Here is a 21,127-nt window from a genome sequence, read left to right as displayed (position 1 = left end):
TCTACTATCAACTTCATCTGATACGACACAATTTGATTTGGATGACATGTAGTCAATTCAGATTAGTGTAGCATGTATTTCTAAACTCAACACACGCTATACTTCAGTCTTAGAATTGACTAAACTTTAGCTTTGATACCACTAAATGAAACACCTCTTACTCGACCCATTCACTGGATTCGAGCTACAGGATGCCACAACTGTTATCAGAGCAACTACTGTTAAATATACCGAGAATAAATCAATCAAACATTCAAACATGTCATAAACACATTCTCATTATGATATGTAATTAAATTCAAGCCTTAATCAAGCTTATGAAAGCTCTTTTGTTGACCCGAGTATGAAATAAGATCAAATTGTAAAGTTCCAAAATTTTAAGGTCAATGTTGTAACGTCACTTATTCCAATTCGTGACGTTGCTAAATAGTTTGTCACGTCACAACGTCAAACCACTCGACGTAATGACGTCACATTCTGTCGATTGGCATTGCGACGAGGAAGATTGTTTGTCGAGACGTGGACTCTATTTTTAGTAAAATTTGAGCCATTTGGTACCAATTTCAAGCTTTCCCACAATTTTAACCTTTTGTGCACAAGCATTTTAACTTAACCTACACAAAAACATTCTAAAACATACCAAAACAATCACTTTAACCATTTCAATATAACATTAATTTGGAATCAAACCATATCAATTCAACTTGTTCAATTTCAAACCATTCCTTCAATCAACTAATCATTCAATACCATTTCTTACCTTTGAAAAACCATACTCAAACATGCTATTTTAAATCATCAAACATGTCTCAATGTATTTGCCAAAACCAGCCATTTCAACTAGTCATTAACTTTGCCAAAATCTACCATTAGATAAGTTTCAACTATGTTCGACATTCAAGCTAACATGTATAAAACACCTATGTACATGGCACAAAATCGAGCTTTAAAATGATTGAAAAACTATAGAATCAATAACGGGATAGTGTGAGCTTCTCGACGATCCAATAGACGCGTTTCGTAAGTTGGCAATCTACAAGGAAAATGAGAACAACAGAATAAACATATTGAATGCTTATTAAGTCCATATGAAATTTACTTAACTTACCTTAACATTACAATAATTTAAACATTCCAGTACGTTGATATTCTAAATGGCATCATTTGGCTTCCTTATGTTATCATATACACATCAACAATACAATAAATAGGTTAGTCTTCTAACATATCAGGAACTTAAATACCAATCACATATACATGTACAACAATCCAATATAATATTAGATATCACCTAATTCATATTCAAATTGAAAACGTATATAATTCAATTCATATTCCAAACAATTCAACAAATTCCATTTCCATTAGGTTACCGTTTTCTCTCCCGAGAGAACCTTAGTAAATCAAAGTCAGATACACAAGACTATAGTGCTCACAGAATTTGACATTTATGAATTGAGAATCCGCAAAAAATGATAGATCTCGTATAACCATGTAAATCCCTGATCAATTTCTTATTCAACCCTAATGGCATGCCATACGTATCCTAATCCTTTACTAAGTTCACACGAGCATTATTATTGTAATCATATCATTTCAATTCCTATAATAGCATATACATGTAATGTCAATCTTATAAACATTCCATATACATTTCGATACCTCGTACCTATTCACAATTGTCATATATTTCATACTTTGGAATTTAGTCCAATTGATGCCAAAATCATTAATATAACATTTATATAAAGTAATTAGCAAAATAAATAACTCAAACATAACATAAAACAACATGGTAAGTTTCATATGAACTTACTTGGAAAAAAATGAACATTCTTTAAGGACTAATAAGTAATTTTACCTTTTCACCGATTATCTTTGGTTTGGTTCAATTCTCGATCTGAACAATAATTCGGTTCAAGTTATCAATTCAAAACATCTTATAAAATTTTATTTTATGCATAAATAAGTCTAATTTCATTTTTTAAATGTCCCTAAAATTTTGCATTTTATTCAATTTAGTCCTTAAAACTGAAATTACACTATCTTTCAAATTTGAGCTTCGATTTCAAAACTGATCTCAATTACATCCTTATAAGACCCTCTACTATCTATAATTATAAAATTTTCACATAAAATGTTTAATTTATGCACTTTAGTCTTTTTTGAAAAAATTAATAATTACACTTTAAAAATTAGTCCTCTTTCACATTTGAGCTTAAAAACTATCAATTTAACACCTATTTCTTCAAGAATTCATCAACAAAAAATTTTAGAAACTTTAACAGTTTTACAAATTGGTACATGGGCTAGTTAAATCAAGCTTCCAAACTTCAAAAACATAAAAATTACAAGAAAAAGACTTGAAATTACCTATTAGTAAAGGTTTGAATGTCTTGATTAGGTTTGATTTCCTCTAGTTTCGATGAAGAAGAAAGGTAAATGGATGACAATTCTTTTATTTTACTTTTATACTTTAATTAAAGTTAACTAATCATATTTAATTTAGTTAAACTAAATTAATTAAAACCTTAAGCTTAATTAAATAATTTAGTGGATTTTAACTATCCTCCACCACCTGGCTATTTAAAAATAGGCTAATTTCTTATTTGGTCATTTGGTTAATTAAAAATCTATAGAGATAAACTTTTACAATTTAGTCATTATACCTTAATTAACTATCAATTTGACAAAATTAAGGGGCCAATCTCTAATAAACTTTAATAGTAACATTGTAAATGTTGAATATTAATATTTACAGACTCGAACATTGGAAACGGGGTTCCGAAATCACCATTTCCGGCACCATTAAAAAACGGGCTGTTACATAGTTACGAAACAGCTTTCACATTCACATATCAAAATCTTTTTCTCATATCACAAACATAACATAAACTCTTAATTCACATATTTCATTTAATACTTAATTCACATGTATTGCTAAAACACATATGTCACTATAACACTTTTACTTTCCCATATCACTTCTCCAGTCCTTAGTGAGTCTAAGAGGAGTTTCAATCAATCAGAACATATTGTATTTCAATAAATTCCAAAGCTCCAATCCAAAACAGAACTCTTGGCCTTTAATGGAAATCTAATAACAATACTCCAGAAAATATATGAAAACTCTATTAAACACATTACATAACTCATTTCTCCTCTCTTAATCCCTTCCAAACCACCACAGCCTCAGCCCAATTCCCATTCGATCTCCCATCCCTTCTCAACTTCAAAATCATTTCATTATCACATATCATATATCATCTAAGCTTACTAAGGCATTTATTCACATAACATTTTATTTGTTCATTTTAAATCATATAAACATATACATAATATTTTCATTTCACATATTTACATATTCATTTTCATATAACAACTTGACATACCACATATATCACTTTGTATCACATTACTTATTCACTTTGAATTATATAACCACATGCACTACATCCTCACTTCATTCATTAATTTCACATGAATATTAACATATCACATATTTACAATACTTTACACCTTAGGTTTTAATTCACTTTCATATAACACTTTGCTTTCATAAAACATTTCACTTAAATAATTATTTCACTATTTTAGCACATATAGTAATGTTTGAACATTTTACTATTTAGTTTTTAACTTCATAAAAATTTTAATAATTATTATATCACTTTACACTTCATTACTATACTTCATATAAGTCTTCACAGTATTGGTTTCACATAACACCTTTTATACACTTTACAGTTGCCCTCCCTATAGTAATTTCACTACAATACATCTATTCACTTATCAATTTATGAAAAATAATTAAATTTTCACTCTTTATAATTTAATCAATTGTTTCATAAAATTCATTAATCGCTAAATTATCACTTTATCATTTCTTACATTATTAATATATCTTTATTTACAAATTCACTACTAAATTCAATATTCATAATCATATCTTTTTTTTTCCATATTAACATTTTAAATACTCAAACATTCAAAATAACATAAAAAAACCTTGAATTCAATTAAGAGCTTGAATTTAATTAAGTACTTACCTATTTTTTTACTTGAATTTAACATTTATCTTCACTATCCTATGCTTTCCTTTACTTTCTCCTTCAACTAATTGATTTTAATAGTAGAAAATAATCTCATAACACTCTAAAATATGAAATTAGGTTATGGTTTTAAAGTAGAATTTCAAGGAGAATTCATGGATATTTTTCTTTTCGTTTCGTTTCTTTTATTTCTTCTCTCGTTTTCTGTCTTTTCCTTTTATTTTTGTTGTCCAAGTTGTTGATGTCCTACTTTATCTCTCCTCTAGAAATCTCTACATTCCTACTTTATCTCTCCTCTAGAAATCTCTACATTTTTCCTTTCTTTCAATTTAATCCTTATTTCACCAATCAATTAAATTCCTCCACTTTTCATCCATAATTCCCACATCTTTCCTTGAAACTTTACAACTCACGAGCTTAGGTGTTTTAACATCATCATTGTGTATCCAAATATCATTTTAAAATAAAAATCTTACATTAGGTCCCTCCTCCATAAAATGGGAAAATTGCTCTTTAGTCTTTATACTTTTCCACTTTATTCAATTTAATCCATATCTTAATTTTCCAACTCCATATATCGATACATATCCATGTCACAATCATTAAAAAAAACATTTTTTCAAATTTCGCCCTTTTTCAAAAATAGTAAAATTGCACTTTTTGTAACACCCAAAAATATATAGGGTTAGATGAAATAAATAACTAAGAAATTACTCAGACTTGATGGTTATGTAGCTAATGCACTCCCTAGAGATCTTAGGTTTTATTCATGCCTCTCCTATCTATTTTTTTTTAGCAAACTAGGATGAAAGCAACCCTAAAACAAAAATTAAATGGAGTAGAAAATAAACAAGAGTGGGCAACAACCTAAATGGTTAAGTTGTGCACTTTCCCCTTGCATTTTCAAGTTCAAGTTATGTCACCCTTCCTTATTTTTTTCCTTTTAATTTCGGCAATATGGGTAATTTACCATGCTGCCCCTCTAAAATTTGTTAGCCCTAGCTATTTAGTCTCATCTTACCTAATTAGATATGGACTCTAATATCTTTACAAATCTAATTAGAATTCTTTCTTCTTTTCCCAATTTCTTCATCCCTTTCTTTTTCATCATCATCTTTACACAATATTTGCTCCTCATTGCTGAAAATATTTCTTGTGAATCCCGAATCAAAATTGATCTCTGATTAATTCATTTCTCTCTACTAGATTTTCAAACTCATCATTCCTATTTGTGTCCTCATCGATAGCTCAGTAAGTACTTTCGTTTTGACTAGTAAAACTCGTAAAACTTGCAATAACATCAATCCTCATTAATCTTGTAATCTGATTACTCAACCTTTCTCAATTCTTGCTAAATCTTTCAATAAACATTGACAAATCTTGAAATCAAACATTAACTCTTGTATAATTGTTAGTTTAAGGACCCGTTTTAGGTACTTCGAATCAGAATTGAACAAGAGGGGCGCAGCTCGGGCTTTCGATGAAATGTGTGTGTTTATTTACAAGAGAATCAGGACAAATCATGCCTTCGGATAAGGCCACACGTGTGGACCATATGGGCCCCTCACACGGCCATGTTCCCCTTGAAACACTAGGAAAATCGATTTTCACACGACTAGCCACATGATTGTGTCTCTCATGTAGCTTAATTTTGTAATTTCCATATGGTCTCTGTTTATTACACGGCCTAGCCACACGATCGTGTTCCCCCTCCACATGGTCCAGGGCTTTCCACACAATCGTGTGTCCCTTGTTTCACAAGTTTTATAGTTTTTTCCCAAAATTTTATATTTTATGTAGATTAGTCCCTGAATGATTCTTGAATTGTATTAATATTTTACTTTATTCAACTAAGTCCCTAATAATATGATTAATGTTACAATCCATGGTCCGAATGATTGAATTATTATTTTTATATGTATAGGCATGATATGTGAGTAATATTTATATCTATTGTATTTGAATTTGTGAATGTACATACAAAATGTCTTATGATACCATTAAATCGAAACTACGATAAGTATGTCATATGCTACTATAATGATTAGTTAGGGACATGTTATTGCTGTCATTAGTCTACTATAAGCATATTATTCACTTCCGTTTTGATCTGTTATAAGTATGTCATACTACATTGCATAGGGTGGGACGCTTTGAAAAGGAGGAAGTTCTGGCAGATTAATAATCTACAACTATAGTGGTTTATCCACATATTTTCTGGCAACTTTCAACTACATTTATGTTGTGTATTCACAACCATCTGGCAACGTATTAACCTGCAACACTAGTGGTTCGCCCACCCATTATATGGCAGCTCTTATCTACAAATTTGTTGTATATTCACAATTATCTAGTAGTGTGTTAACCTTTAACTTTATAATTTATCCACAACCCAAAATATTATTTAAAATGATAAAAATAGAAATAAATAGCACAATTATCACGTATCATCACAATAAATATGTCACGTATTAATAATTAACTCTTCATGTCACTTAAAACTAAAACCTTATAATATAATATAATATAATTTAATATAATATAATAATATATATATATACACATGATAATTGATACGTATTAAATAAAATTTTCATTTAGGTACATTAACACTAACCATTTACGTACAACAAGAAAAGAAAAGAAAATAGAAGGAAGAATCTTCAAGGTGCAATAACAATATCAGACGTCTACAGTTTTTATCGTGATTTTATTTTATAATTACAATAATTAATTTGATTGTGACCACTATTTTTAATAAACATATTGTCCATATAAAAAATACCCTAATTAATAATATTTAATAAATTTATACTTCAAATATCAACCCCTACAACGTCATTTTGTATAAAAAGGAAAAATGATATGATGTCATGGGTGGTGACATGTCCATAATTTTGGTTGGTTTGATGAAATGTATCCAACATTATAACACTGAAGAGAAACTCCCAAAATAGATTAATAAATCATCAAAATAGCTTTGTCCACCTCCTACCTATTTAACTCTTCATTAAATCATTGATTCTTTGCATTAAAACTAACACATATAATATATATTTATAACATATATTCTTCCTTCTTGCTTTCTATCTATTTTTCTCCTTTTCTTCTTATCTTTTCGGTTCATTAAATTATATATGCTGCTGAAATTTTGAAATTTTAATTATTTATTTAATTTTTCGTTTTTTTAGTTCTTATATTTACGTTTTTTTATCAAATTACCTCAAAATAGATTAAAAATGTAACAATTATTAACTTTGTTGATATGACATACACGTGAATGCCACATCAAAAATTAATTAATTTTTTATAAAAATCAAAAAATTATTTTTAAAAATTAAAAATTATTTTAAAAAGTATAAAAATATTTTTTAAATTTTTTTAAAAAATCATTAATTATTGATGTGGTATACACGTGGATTCCACATCAATAAAGTTAATAAACGTTAACTCTTCCATCCGTTTGGGATAATTTGATAAACAATGCAAATTCAAGAACTAAAAAGGGCTAAAAACAAAATAAAGAACTAAAATGACTTTTTTTTAAAGTTAAATGGTTAAATAAGTTATTATACCAAAAATATAAATATAAATTTAAAATTAATATATTTATTATTTTTATATTTTTTTGTCTATACTTATATAAGTATTTTATTAAATTGTTGTCATAAATTAATTGAATACAAATTCAATTAGGAAATTACTTAAAACCTATTTTTTAATAAAAAAAATTATATGAATATATAATATATTAAATATTTAAATAGAATAATGTCTAAGGATTGACATAAGCCTAATAACTTTTAATTATAAACATTATAACATTTCATCTATATATAACTCAATTATTTATTTTTTAGAAATATAATTTTAATATTATATTTTTGTTTCACTTATATCGTGTGTGTAACCAAATCTAGTATGATTGAAAGATATGTTTTACATTCATGTTTGAGTTATATTAGATATGATTAGCTAGATATCCTAAATGTTAATTTTTAACTACTAATTTTTATATTTTATATCTCCACTCCTAATTATGAAAAGAATTATTACTAGTTGAAATCCATTAATTAATTAATTAGTGTCAGAATCCACAAAAATGATACAATTCATACTTAATGCTTAGGTGTACGACAAATATGTAACCAAATAGTCTTTCATACCGCATCAATAACATAAGTTAAAAATTATTGTTCTTCTCTTATTTATATTTTTCCACTTATAGTGGCGAGAAAAATTATTTTGACACTTCTTTTGATGATTATAATATGTTGTTGCATGTAAGGAATATAACATTTCTATTATGACAAATAAAATTTCATTAATAGCTTTACTCCATCATAAATAAGCATGAAATCAATTTGATTTTACTACCAGAGGAGTACATAAATAACATATATGTATGCTTAAAGATAAGTAGATCAATGTAAATATAATAAAAGAATAATTAATACATTTATACTTTGAATTTGATAACAATAACAAAAATATTTTTTTTAACATTAATTTATTATATTTATTCTTTTTTATGCAATACTTAAAATTATTCATTGTTTAATATATGCAATGATGTATTTTTAAAAATAATAGATTTAATAATAAATTTGACTACTAACGTTTATATATTTTGTCAAAAAAAAAGTACAAAAGTTAAAAGGCCAAAAAAAGCTCAAAAATAAAATTAGAACCATTTTGATAAAACGTATAAACGTTAATGACCAAATTTGTCATTAAATCAAAATAATATAACATGCTAAATTGATTCTACAAATATGGTTAAGGTTTCAGCGAAATAGAAACAAATTAACTAGTTGAACAAAATATTTACTTATTATTTACAATATAAAAAATAAAATTTTCAACATACAAAGAAACCAATTTTAAATTAATTACTATTACTAAATCTATTTAAATAATCAAAGCAAATTAATTGGAAGTCACTAGAAAGAGGTTACAATAATATGTAGATAATACTCAAGCAAATTTAATATAAAAATTAGATGTGTAAATTAAAACAAAATTAATGTAAGGCTATGAGATTAACTTGGACTCAAATATATATAATAAAAATATTTATCAAAGCTTTATTATTATTATTATTAAATTAGAGCTACGGTGGACATAGATTGTCAAAAATACGTTAAGTCTTTACACCATAGCACCAATAATTATTGATGATTGATAAGGAACTGATCCTTCACGTTAAATGGTGGTGTATAGTGCGACTTTTGTACTGCATTTGATTTGCTTCATAATCCTTCCCACCATACACAATACTTAAAAGCTAGTTGAGATTTAATGCTTTCACAGTTGTGCTATGTTATGAAATAAAGATAAAAAGAACAAAGAAATAAAAAGAAAACGTATGAACCATGTTTCTTCAAAAATCTATATTTATACGCCTGTAATTTACAAGATGGTTAGGCCTTGCTTATCAGTGCAAGCCCAAGATATCACACAAACAGCTACTTGTAAACAAAGGGAATCCAAAAGTCAGCCACTTGACTTGAGGAGTTGGCTACTGGCTATCATCAAAGGATATTTACAAGGCAAAGCAGTCACCTAGGAATGGATCTGTGGTTCTCATGTTTGGGGTGGGGTCTTCCCTTACCCTTCCTTTCTGACCTAACCAAACCTCATTTCTTCTCCATTCAACACCTTCAACACTCTCTCCTTCAGGTAATTTTCCTATTCTCATCCATGTTTTTTTGTTAAAAAAAAAAACACTAAAATTCCCAATCTTGTATTAGGATAGGGTTTGGGGTTTGCTTAATTTCACATTCCAGGTTCAAGAGATTGATAATCAAAGTAAAGGGTTTCAAATAATAGGCATTTTAACCCTTATTATTGTTGCATTTTTAGGTAATCAATCCTCCAAGGGCCAATTTATTTGTTTGTAAGGAGGTTTACATAAGGGTGCATGTGGGGGCTCCTAAATATTGGATTTATATGCTTTCCAGCTGCAATTTTCAAAACAACGGTGAAAAATTGTGGGATTGTCTTCCATACTGGTTATCATTTCTAAACCAATGCCTTCTAAATACTAAGTTCTTAGAGTGATTTTCGTTCCTAATTATCATGGAGCTTCTTGTTAAAGAATACAATGGAAATTCTATTGCTTAAAGTGCTTCAAAATGAATTGAAGTATCTTCCATGGCTTACCTAGCAGTTTGGAATTTTGACCTTTTTCTGGTGGACTGTCTATTTCAGTTGTTCTTTAGTACAATTTAACATGAAAGAATCCCTGGATGCTAACTTATAACAAAAAGTTCTATCAGTAGGATAATTTTAGTTACTATACAGTCAAAGTAGTGTATTCAATTGCTTGTTCTTCCTTCCTGCTGTACTTCTAAACCTAGTGGTTTTAAGGCAGCCTAAATTGAACTCTATGAAACTTAATATGATGTAGCCAGAAAAATTAGATTACTAAATACATAATCTGAATGTACAACGACTTTATATCACTTGAGGTATTTTGTGGTTTTAGTTAAATGGAGATCTAGCTGTTTTGAGTTCGCTGGGTTTTTCTGAACCTAATTGGATATAATATGTAAGATATCATAGTGCTAATTGCATATCTCGTGACATTCTTGTGCATAATTTAGCAGTATTGGTATGATTTTGAGTATGACCCTTCTCTCTAAATAGTTCCGACTTTGTTGGCTATTTTGTTTCATAGTAGTTCTCATTTCTCTGATAGTGCAGGGATGCTGGGAAAATCGTTAGCTTCGTCTTTGATGACATTGGATTCTGCGACTTCTTGTTTCTGTGTTGTAAGTTTCATCAATCTCACATCTCATCCTAGAAGTATGAGACATAGTGTATCATGGATGCTTTTCATTTTTATTATTGTTGGCCCTCTAGGCAAAGAGTACATTATAAAACTTATGAAAAATCTGTTCTGCTTTATTCAGGTTTCCATGTTAGTGGTGTTTCTTAAGTAGCAACAATAACTTATATGTCAATAGCATGTGATAGAAACAATATATCGATGCTTTAATCTCTTTAAAATGATAAAAGGTCCACTATCCCAGTAAGAAGAGTTGTTTAGGTTGCTCGATTTGCCACCATTCGAAACAAAGATGAAAATAAGATCAAGTTAGAATTAAGAGATGACACAATAGCTAATTCATTTTGATAATTAGAACAATGTGAAGTTTTGTATGTGTGATTTGTACATATAACCTAATAGGTATACAACATTTGGAAGTTTAATTCAAATCTTGGTTTTGTTTATTTCCATGAATTCTTGATGCAGCCTGATGTTGCAACATCTGCAGCAAATATTGTACCATTCAGCGTAACCCTCTCGAGTAGGCTCCCACAGACAGTGATAGGGAGAGTTGGTAGCTCCCATTTTTCTCCTCATAAATGGGCAATAAATGTAAACACAGAGGGAAAGACATGGGAAGCATGCAGGCAAGCGTTGTCGGCATTTGGTTTCACCGATGAGGAGGAAGACAAGATACTTGGAAAGGCATTTGGGCACGTCCACTCCCCGTATTGGGGTGAAGAACGCAAGAAGGAAGAACCGAGGTTCGAAATTGTTAATGAAATATTAGAATACCTGAGAAGCCTAGGTCTGTCAGACGATGATCTGCGCAAATTGCTGAAGAAATTTCCTGAAGTTCTTGGATGTGATATCGAACACGAGTTGAGAACAAATGTACAGATACTGGAAAAGGATTGGGGAATAAAAGGTAAATCTCTTAAAAATCTTCTTCTTAGGAATCCCAAAGTGTTGGGTTACAATGTGGATTGTAAGGGAGATTGTATCGCGCAATGTACTCGATGCTGGGTGAGGTTCTAGCCTTCTTAAAATTGAATATATATATTTTTCATACGAAGGGAGCATATAGATGTGGTGGTGTTAATTTTTAAGCTTCATGTGATTCTTCAATAATTGAATGTAGTCTAAGCTACCTTTTGCCTCTTGATATCTATTACCCTAATCTTATGTTTGGGTACAAGTGATCGTAAAAGTATGGAATTCTATTTACTAAATTCCCTATAAGTATCATTTCTTAATCTGATCAAAACAGAGTATGATGGGGTATATCTGGTGTAAAAGTATGGAAGAATCGTGTTTAAATAAGTAGAGGACCCGTAGGGACAATTATCTAACATTTTAATTGCTCAAAGTAGAAGGCCTTGTAAGGAAATTAAACCTTAGAGTTGGAGGATGTGTATTATATGATTGTTATGAGCTAAGGACTTGAAGAATAATTGCACCTTTTAGTTAAGGGACTTGAGCTTGGCAAAGAATAGCAATTTGACCATTTCTTTTCCAAGGTTGGTGAACGGTGACAAAGTGGCTCTTTAACCATATGAATAACAAATTCAACAAAGTTATATAGAATGAGAAATTGGCATTGTAAGTGTTTGTTCTAGGTGTCTTAAGCAATGGAAGCCCAAATTTCTTTCTCCCTGCAAGAGACAATCGGTGTAGTGAGGGGGCCTAAGCAAAGAAATCATTTTGGTTTTGTTTGACTATTTTGGGTGAGATGAGAGAGAGAAAAACAATAGCAAATTTGAGAAATGAAACCGATGGATAACAATCTTTAAGAAAATTTAATTCAATGGCTAAAAAGAGGACTCTATCTTATCTTGGTAATAAGAAAAAAGAATTAATATATTAGTGGTTGAAAACTTGGCAAGATGCCGATACTTGTGGAAGGTTAAATCGATAAGTTTTGGCAATGGATCAATTTGTAATATAGTCGATATTATGTGCCATAATATTAATTAAAATTCGATTCTAAAGGCTAATAACTTATTAAATATGGTACTTATGAAAGATGGCTTAATGAATGACAAGTGGAATAATTTAGTCTAAATTTGTATGTAATAGAATGAGTGAATTGATAATAAGAATGGCTATGTGACTAAATACTCTTTCTAAAGATATTAATTTGGTAAATTGAATTTTTAGTTTAGAGCACCACTAAGTAATTCAATTTGCCTGGAACTTTGTTTTTCCTCACATAGGTTGTAGATTGATGGTGAAGGCGGCCATGGATCTTTTGCTTGTAAAGTCACTCTCGAGCCTCTTGTATATACTACTTTTGGTTATGCACTAACTGTCCCAAGTTGATGTACTTAGCTATTGTATCTTTGCTTCTAAAAAGAACTATTATATCTTAAATACTTCTAACTTTGTAAAGAGTGTGTATATTGCCTTATAGTTAAGGCTCTTATGCTTCTTATAGTTTTGGTGAGCTTTGGCTTAAGAGAACCTATAACGTTGGTTAGATTGATGTGTTTAAGTTTAGTTGTTGGATATCTTTTAACTTATGATCCATGTTGTTAAATGAGTGTCTTTCTAGTTGAATTACATCTTATGAAAGATGAGCAATTGATTTAAGGTGTCTTGGAAGAAAGGTATAAGACTTGTGTTTAGAGTGACTTAGAGGTTGTAGCGAGGTTTGAGTACCCAAGTTGGGTTTTGGTACATTTCAAATCGACAACTAATTAAGGTTTTGGAATGGTTAAGTATTGATATTTGGTTTTGAGGTAATAATATCTCAAGGCTCAAGTAACGATACTTAAAAAAGTGATTATTTTATTGTTATTATCATGTTTTTTCACTAAGTAAATTATTGTAAAGAGGCCTCAAATCTTTTGGTGAAATAAAACCACATATTTGTTATTTTTATATATTCTTTTCATAATTAATATATGACTTTAAAATTTATTGTATGCATACTTAAATAACTTCACATTTTCTCTTCAAACCAATGATATGTCATATGTTTTTATAACATGTTCATATTAGACGACATCATCCGTCCTATCATTTGACTATAATAACACTCATTATACATCCTTCATCATTGACATTACTAGTTTTTTTTTTTTCTGAGACTATTATCAAAATTAAACCCATCACCGAAATGAGTTAAATAGCTTCATATTTCTATTTTCATACTCATGAGATCATTAATTTATGGCTTCCAAAATATATTTCATATTTCATTGTATCTCAAAATTACAAAGCCAAAAGACTATAGACCATACCCAAATTATATATATATCACGTGCACCTTCATAAACATGCACAATATGATCTTAAATTTCAAATACATAATTATTACGCTCACATTTCCATTGAATAATTTATACCAAAATAGTGATTTTGTGATATCAGTTAATGTTTTCCGCTATTCTACCTTGACTAGAAAAATTAACCATACATATTGCATATGATTTATTTTATTTCTAGTTAAAACTACTTCTAATCTGACCTTTATAATGTATACTAAAAAATGTCTTTTAGCTTATAATTATTTTTTAAAATCATTTAAAACTATTCATATTATATGACCATCTACAAACTTTTATTTTTAGTAATTAATACATTTAAAATATGTCTTATCGATAACATCCAAATGTTAATTATTAAGAACATGATGTAAATAAACAAATAATTTCATATTTCAAATTAAATATATATATATATATATATATCATAAAATAGAAAAAAATACTTTTATTCTAAAAAGTTTCATTTATAAATTGAATAGAACAAATTAAATTTCAATTCTCTAAATTTACTTTGTATTTATAATGTACTAATATTAAATATCTAAGTAACTCTTTAAAACCACATCAATTATTATAAATATTTTGAAAGTATTCCAATATATTGTAGTCTAGTTTAAGTTTCTATGGTTTGGGAATGAATGTTTGAAATTATTTTCAAGAGCTTAGGTTTATTATAGTTGACTTTGCAGTTTAAATGATTGTTGATGCCTCTAGGCATTGGATGTAACATCACTAATGTTTGTAAACGGTATTGTCACCATTCCTTTTTTTTTTTTTTAAGAGGACAATAATAAGTTTTAGGTATGTATTAATTTTAATAAGAGTAAGTGTGTTATATTGATGCAAACAATGATTGATATATTTGCCGTAATCCATGAAAATTCATCCAGTTTTACCTGATGGAGTCAAACAAAAGACAACTCTATTTTATATTTTTAAGATAAAAAAAAATTGTATGAAAGATATTATGTATTTTTAATAATTTAATATTATATCACTAATTTTATCTTAAATTTTAAAATTTTTATTTGAATTTAATATTTTTTAGTATAAAAATATTTATATAATATTAAACTATTAAAAAAATAATACAAATGGTGTGACTTTACTATTTCATACATTATTTTTCCTTCTAGAATATACCATGTTTCAAGACTCAAAAGAATGATTTATAGTAAACTTTTTTTTTTTTTGTTTCTATCTTCTTTTTTAATTTGTTGACTTAGGGAAATTTTAAATATATATTTTAAAATTTTTCTATAATTTTTTTTAAATTTTTTATAATAAAAAAAGAGAGTTAAATTTACAAATTTGTAACGGTTAAGCAATAGAGTTAACGGAAGAAATCGAAAATAAAGGCATTCATTTTGAGTTAAGGACTAAATTTTCACAAATGGATAAATAAAAAGGGTACGTTTAAAATTAGACCAAAAAGTAAAACGAGTGACAGGGTGTCAACAGGAGAAATCAAACAACACAACAAAGACAACTGGCTGTCCTTGCTTGTTTAGCGCGTTCAATTTTAACTTTTGATGTAATAAATAAATTAATATTAAAAAATAAATATTTTAAACTCCACAAGTCAAATCAAGACATTGAAAAGTGTAAATTATAATAAAATTATTTGTGCAATAAAAAAATATAATAAATTTTAACTTATAAAAAATAACTACAGCTATTAACATTTATTATTGTAACTACTATTAGTAAATTATTATAAATTTTAAATACGAGATTTTTTATATGTATAACTTCAAATCTGTAACATCAACGATAAAATAAACATTGACAAAAATAATAAAAAATAGGTGCCCTCCATTAGATTTGTTGACGTTTGTATTTCCATTTCCCCAAAACTAATTGTGCGCTTTGCCTAACTACCGACACCAAATAAGCATCAACCCGATTCTCCTGTTTAGATATAGTCAAATATTTTTTAAATTTGTAAAATTCAAATAAATTAAATATTTAAATTCGCACTATCTATTATATCTCTGATTTCTATCGTTATTATGTTTATGAATGAATTAGTTATTTTAAGATAAAAAAAAATACTTTTATTTTCCTTCGAAAAGTAGTGCTTTTATTTTTTTTTAAAAAGTATAAAATAAAATTTAGAACAATGAACAATTATTAACATATTACAATTTATAATGAATAAAAAAACATAATTCCAATAGTTTAGGTTTTTCATAAAAATAATCTTAAATTTTTAAATAATTATAAAAATAATCATTTTTTTATTATGTACGTAAATTACTTGAAATGAATAGTGAAAGTTGATAGAGCTAAAGAAATTAACACCACCAACATGCCATCTCAGCTAGTAAGATTAAAAGAATTAATTTTTCTAGTGATGCAATAGAGAATGGCACCACATATATAAATACTAAAAAAATATTGATATTTCTCAATAATTTGAGGGCTAAAAAATAAATAATGGTGGTGGAGCCATAGTGAATGACGTCACCACTTTAATGTGTCAGCTTTTTTTTTAAGTTTTTTAATTTAAAACTAATATTTTATTTGGTGGAACCATAGAAAATAATTCTAAAATTTTCTAAATAAACAAAAACACAAAAACATAAAAAACACTCATCATCTCTCTCATTCATCCTTTAACATAATAAGATTAAAAACAAAGTCCTTTAACTTAAAGTGAATTGTCATTGGGGTTATATATAGTCATTTGATCACGCCAAATAAAATTAATTCACCAAATAAAATTTTAATTTTAATTTTAAATTAAAAAATAACATATTTTAAAAAATTTTGACAATAGTGGCACTATTTTCTATGATTCCATTAAATAAAATATTAATTTTAAATTAAAAAAATAATTCTAAAAAAGCTGACATATTAAAATAGTAGCACCATTCCTTATGGCTCTAGCACCATTATTTATTTTTTAACCCCCAAATTATTGAAAAATATTGACATTTCTCTGGTCTTTATATATGTTAGCTGATGTGGCATGTTGGTGGCGTCAATCTCTTTAACTTCACCAACTTTCACTATTCATATGAAATCATTTATGTACACAATAAAACAGTCGGTGTTTTTTTATAATTATTCAAAAATTTTAAGGTTATTTTTATATAATAATAAAAAAAGCCAACAGTTTATGTTAGCGCTATATTTTTTATCAATTAGAATTTTGTTTTATTTGATTTTTATCATTCAACTTTTCTTTTTTAAAAATAAATATAATTATGAAAAATAACAATAACAAAAAAGTAAACAATATAATAACAACATAACTATTCCTTATATTATGTTCAAATTCTAATTTAATAAGCAAATTCACACAGAAAATAATAATAATAATAATAATAATAATAATAATAATAATAATAATACAGAATAGAAAATTTTGATGTCGGTGCACTCATCCCTGTGGAAAAAATAATTTATTAAACGGGTCGTTTGTTTTAACCAAGTAGAATAGAAAAAATAAAATATTCTCTAAATATTCTTCTTACATTTAAATTTTAAAAATTAGTCTTTTTTTTTTTTACAAATTTGTTTCATATACTTTTCAATTTAAAAATACAGGACCAATCATTAATGTTATTAAAGTCTCTTTTTACAATGTTTTTCTTGTTACTTAGTTATAAAGTGAATATTTTTTATTTTAAAATATTATATTAATAAATTTAAAAAAAATTATTTAAATGATCCTTAATAATCAGAGTTGAATTTTTAAATTGAAAAGTGTATCAAGTAAAAAAATTAAATTTTAAATGTACAGAGAATATAAAAATTCAAAGTATATTATATTATGACACACTTATATATGAGTGAAAAATTATGTAACAAAGTTAAAATTTTGATATAATAATTAAATATGGCTTTATTTAAAATGTTAAAGATTATAACATTTTGAGTTCGATAACCCTAAGTTGTGGCTTATTAACTAGGTGTTTATATTCTCAAGCAAAATTTGGGTTCAAATTACATTTGAACAAAAAAAAAATTAAGTTTGAATCATACCATATGTAGGCATTTTTCTAGAAATTATAGAAACATGTGTATTAAGAGTTAAAATGTATTTTATATATTAAATCAAAAATTAAAATGATTATACAATTAAAAATTTTATTAATTTTTATTATTGAAAATTATATACATACCATGTGTCACTATAACATGATAACAACTCAATTAAAACCATAAATATAGTATATAGATGGATTTTACTTTAAAAAAAATATCTGAACTGGTAATTTAATTATGTGGGGGCGATGTTTGTCATGTAATTTAATGGGAAACCCGTATTATTTGCAGAGTGATTCATATCTTCACTGCAAAAGGAAAACCATCGAGAAATGTGCTGGCAGGAAGGAACTTTCTCGGCAACTTTACGGCTCATGCCAATGCCCCCATCTCCTCATCTCTATAAAACCAGCTTTTCCAACACCTCATCAATTTATAAACCACCAAACACTCTCCTCTCTTATTCTGATATAATCTCTATCTCTTAAGAAAGTAGAAAATGGCGAGCAGCAGGACTTCCACACCATTACTTTCATTACTTCTTTGCCTTGTGCTCCTGTGTGAGGTGGGAATGCTGATGGCTCAACTTTCTGCAGCACAAGCCCCAGGCCCCCAGGGTAAGAATATCAATGTTGATGTTATTAAATATTATGCCTTTTCCATCTTTTTTTTTCTTTAGCTAATAAATAAATATATGCAGTTCCAGACGCATGCCCGAACAAGTGTGCAAAGCGGTGCAACCTTTCATGGAAGCCAAAGATGTGCAATAAAACATGCATAGCCTGCTGCCACAGGTGCCCCGATCACTGTGTGCCTGATGGTCCTAGAGCTAGCCGAGATTCCTGCCATTGCTACTCACAGATCAAGACCCATAACAAGTTCAAGTGCCCTTAGATTTTACATTACATCCTCTTCTTTTTTTCTCTTCTTTTATTTTTTCCAGAGTGGGAGAGTTTGGAAACTAAAATAAAAGGAATAATAAAATGACGTTACTGTTTCTGTGGTGGTTTCAATTACCATTTGTAGCCAATTTATTGACTCACTCGGTGTTGGAACTTGTATTTTTTTTTTCTAATTATATTTTGAATATTCAATATTAATTACGTACAAGTATTGAATTCACAATACAACAATCTTAGTACTGAAATTTATATTATAAAGAGGCTTAATGCTGATTTCGCACTTAAAACTTTATTTCTTTTTGGCCTCATTCTACTACTTAAAACTATTGTTTTATTGAAATCAATGCGCACTTAATGCTGATTTGGATTAGTGAAAGAAGGCACCACCGACCTATCCAAAGAGGCCACAAATGACCTAACACAAGAGACCACAAAACACCAACAAAAAACAATAAAGACAAAAAGAAATAGGAAAAGAGTGACAAAGTCTCAACCTTGTCCCAATCCAAAAGAAACGAATACCAATCCTAGGGCCTTTAGATATGAGACTGAAGATCACCCAACCACGAAGGCCTTTAGATAGAGTCTTACACCAATAGGGAGTGGTGGAAATCACCAATACAGAGGCCATGCACTCACATAGGGAGGAGTTGCATACCTTAAAAACAAGAGAGATGGCAATATAGTCTACTGCCTGAGAAAGGTGTTGGCATAGACTAGACCTTGGCACCATCGAAGTGCAGCCCACAAAAGATCCTGACGAAAAACACCAACATACACCAACATAAATAAGAACTTTAAAGCAAAGGAGAATGGAAAATGTGAAAGAAAAAGGCAGGAGAGGACAACATGGTGACTGGAGCTAAGCCGACCATGTTCTCAGGGAAGCGACGACTGCAAGGTTGATGGAAGAAATGGGCGGAGGTGAAGAAGCAAAAGTAGAAAAATGGAAAATGAGAAAGGAGAGCAATGCTGAAACAAGAGAAGGAAGGACAGTGAAGACTTGGGGAGGAGAAAGGCAAGGGTCAAGAGGTCGGCGGTCAGCCCTAAAGCCGTCGATCGACATTGGCGTCAAACAACTCTCATTGGGATAGCAAAATGAAAGAGAAAAATGCAGGCTTTCATTATGTGTGTGTATCTCTTGAACTATTTTGGTTATAGCGTAATGAAAAATTCAACTTATGTTTGTATAATTTTTTTAATTAAAATTTGAGATTAATAAAAAATAAAAAAATTATTTTTAACGAAAATATTAACTAAAACACCCATTTTTTAGTAATATTGACATAATAACTCACGTGTATATTTTGTTAACATGCATACGATATACATGAATTGCCATGCGACTTGCATGTTTAAAAATTTTAATTTTGTAGTCTGTATTTTAGTTAAAAATTACAATTCAATTTTTTTTAGAAGATTGATGGTCAATTTTAAATTTTTTTTAAAATTTAAAATTAAATTAAACTAAATTGAAAAAAATATAAACAATAAAAATTAAATTTATTATTATACCATTTTAATTTCATTCTGAATATATTTTAAATATTAATCTCTGATTTTTTAATAAAAGAAGCCCTTAAATTAGTAAAGTAGAAACATTGAACCTACTTATTTCAAGAGAAAGAACTGAAGCTACCAAACTTCCAATTGTTAAAATAATAGATTGAGTGGGTGCAATAAAAATTAACTAAAATATATGGGTATTTTAAATCAATAATCCGAGTTACCTTAGATTCTAGCGGTACCTACAGATCTGTCCTTGGTAAATGAGACTTGAAAGTTTATTATTCTCGCCCCCACCTCACCTTTTTATAAGACGCACCATTAGCTTTTTTACCTCTTCAATTTTATAAAAATATTATTTTAATTTCTAATTTAAATTTTCACTTGTTTTAATTTTTTAATTTATATTATTTATTAAATTATTTTAAAATAGATAAAAAATTAATATTTGTTAATTTTTTTACGTAATAGTTTTAGTATATTTCACATCAACAATTGATTTATTTTTTAAAAAATTAAAATTTTTTAAATATTTTTAAATATTTTTAATATTTTTAATAATTCTTTTGAATTATTTAAATTTTAAAAAATTAATTAAATATTGATGTGACATCGACATGGCAA

General features: G+C 28.0%; 2 protein-coding genes across 4 annotated transcripts; both read left to right on the top strand.

Annotated features, from left to right (window-relative positions):
• Positions 1-9,391: 9,391 nt before the first annotated feature.
• Positions 9,392-11,992, top strand: LOC107951569 (uncharacterized). Of its 3 annotated transcripts, none has more exons than XM_016886661.2 (4): positions 9,392-9,734; positions 9,918-10,066; positions 10,756-10,828; positions 11,314-11,992. In XM_016886661.2, the coding sequence occupies exons 1-4, from the start codon at positions 9,624-9,626 to the stop codon at positions 11,863-11,865; spliced, it is 885 nt and encodes a 294-aa protein (XP_016742150.1). In that variant the 5' UTR covers positions 9,392-9,623; the 3' UTR covers positions 11,866-11,992. The 3 variants fall into 3 exon arrangements, with proteins under 3 accessions (XP_016742150.1, XP_016742151.1, XP_016742152.1); XM_016886662.2 differs by having other exon boundaries at positions 9,393-9,734; positions 9,918-10,045; XM_016886663.2 differs by having other exon boundaries at positions 9,630-9,734; positions 10,761-10,828.
• Positions 11,993-18,359: 6,367 nt separating this feature from the next.
• LOC107951567 (snakin-2) lies at positions 18,360-19,205 on the top strand. The gene is made up of 2 exons (XM_016886660.2): positions 18,360-18,712; positions 18,796-19,205. Exons 1-2 carry the CDS (start codon positions 18,595-18,597, stop codon positions 18,987-18,989), a joined length of 312 nt encoding a protein of 103 aa, XP_016742149.1. The 5' UTR covers positions 18,360-18,594; the 3' UTR covers positions 18,990-19,205.
• Positions 19,206-21,127: the final 1,922 nt, after the last annotated feature.

Source organism: Gossypium hirsutum, chromosome A02 (assembly GCF_007990345.1).
Source record: "Gossypium hirsutum isolate 1008001.06 chromosome A02, Gossypium_hirsutum_v2.1, whole genome shotgun sequence".
In the NCBI taxonomy this organism is placed as follows: domain Eukaryota; kingdom Viridiplantae; phylum Streptophyta; class Magnoliopsida; order Malvales; family Malvaceae; genus Gossypium; species Gossypium hirsutum.
This window is presented reverse-complemented; position numbering and strand designations above follow the sequence as displayed.

What these genes read in the sequence shown, in the direction of transcription:
- LOC107951569 (XM_016886661.2), top strand. Translation starts at nt 9,624, where the DNA reads ATGGATCTGTGGTTCTCATGTTTGGGGTGGGGTCTTCCCTTACCCTTC. An exon ending in TTCAACACTCTCTCCTTCAG is followed by an intron (nt 9,735 to 9,917) that starts GTAATTTTCCTA and finishes TTGCATTTTTAG; the next exon opens with GTAATCAATCCTCCAAGGGC. An exon ending in TGGGATTGTCTTCCATACTG is followed by an intron (nt 10,067 to 10,755) that starts GTTATCATTTCT and finishes TTTCTCTGATAG; the next exon opens with TGCAGGGATGCTGGGAAAAT.
- LOC107951567 (XM_016886660.2), top strand. Translation starts at nt 18,595, where the DNA reads ATGGCGAGCAGCAGGACTTCCACACCATTACTTTCATTACTTCTTTGC. An exon ending in ACAAGCCCCAGGCCCCCAGG is followed by an intron (nt 18,713 to 18,795) that starts GTAAGAATATCA and finishes AAATATATGCAG; the next exon opens with TTCCAGACGCATGCCCGAAC.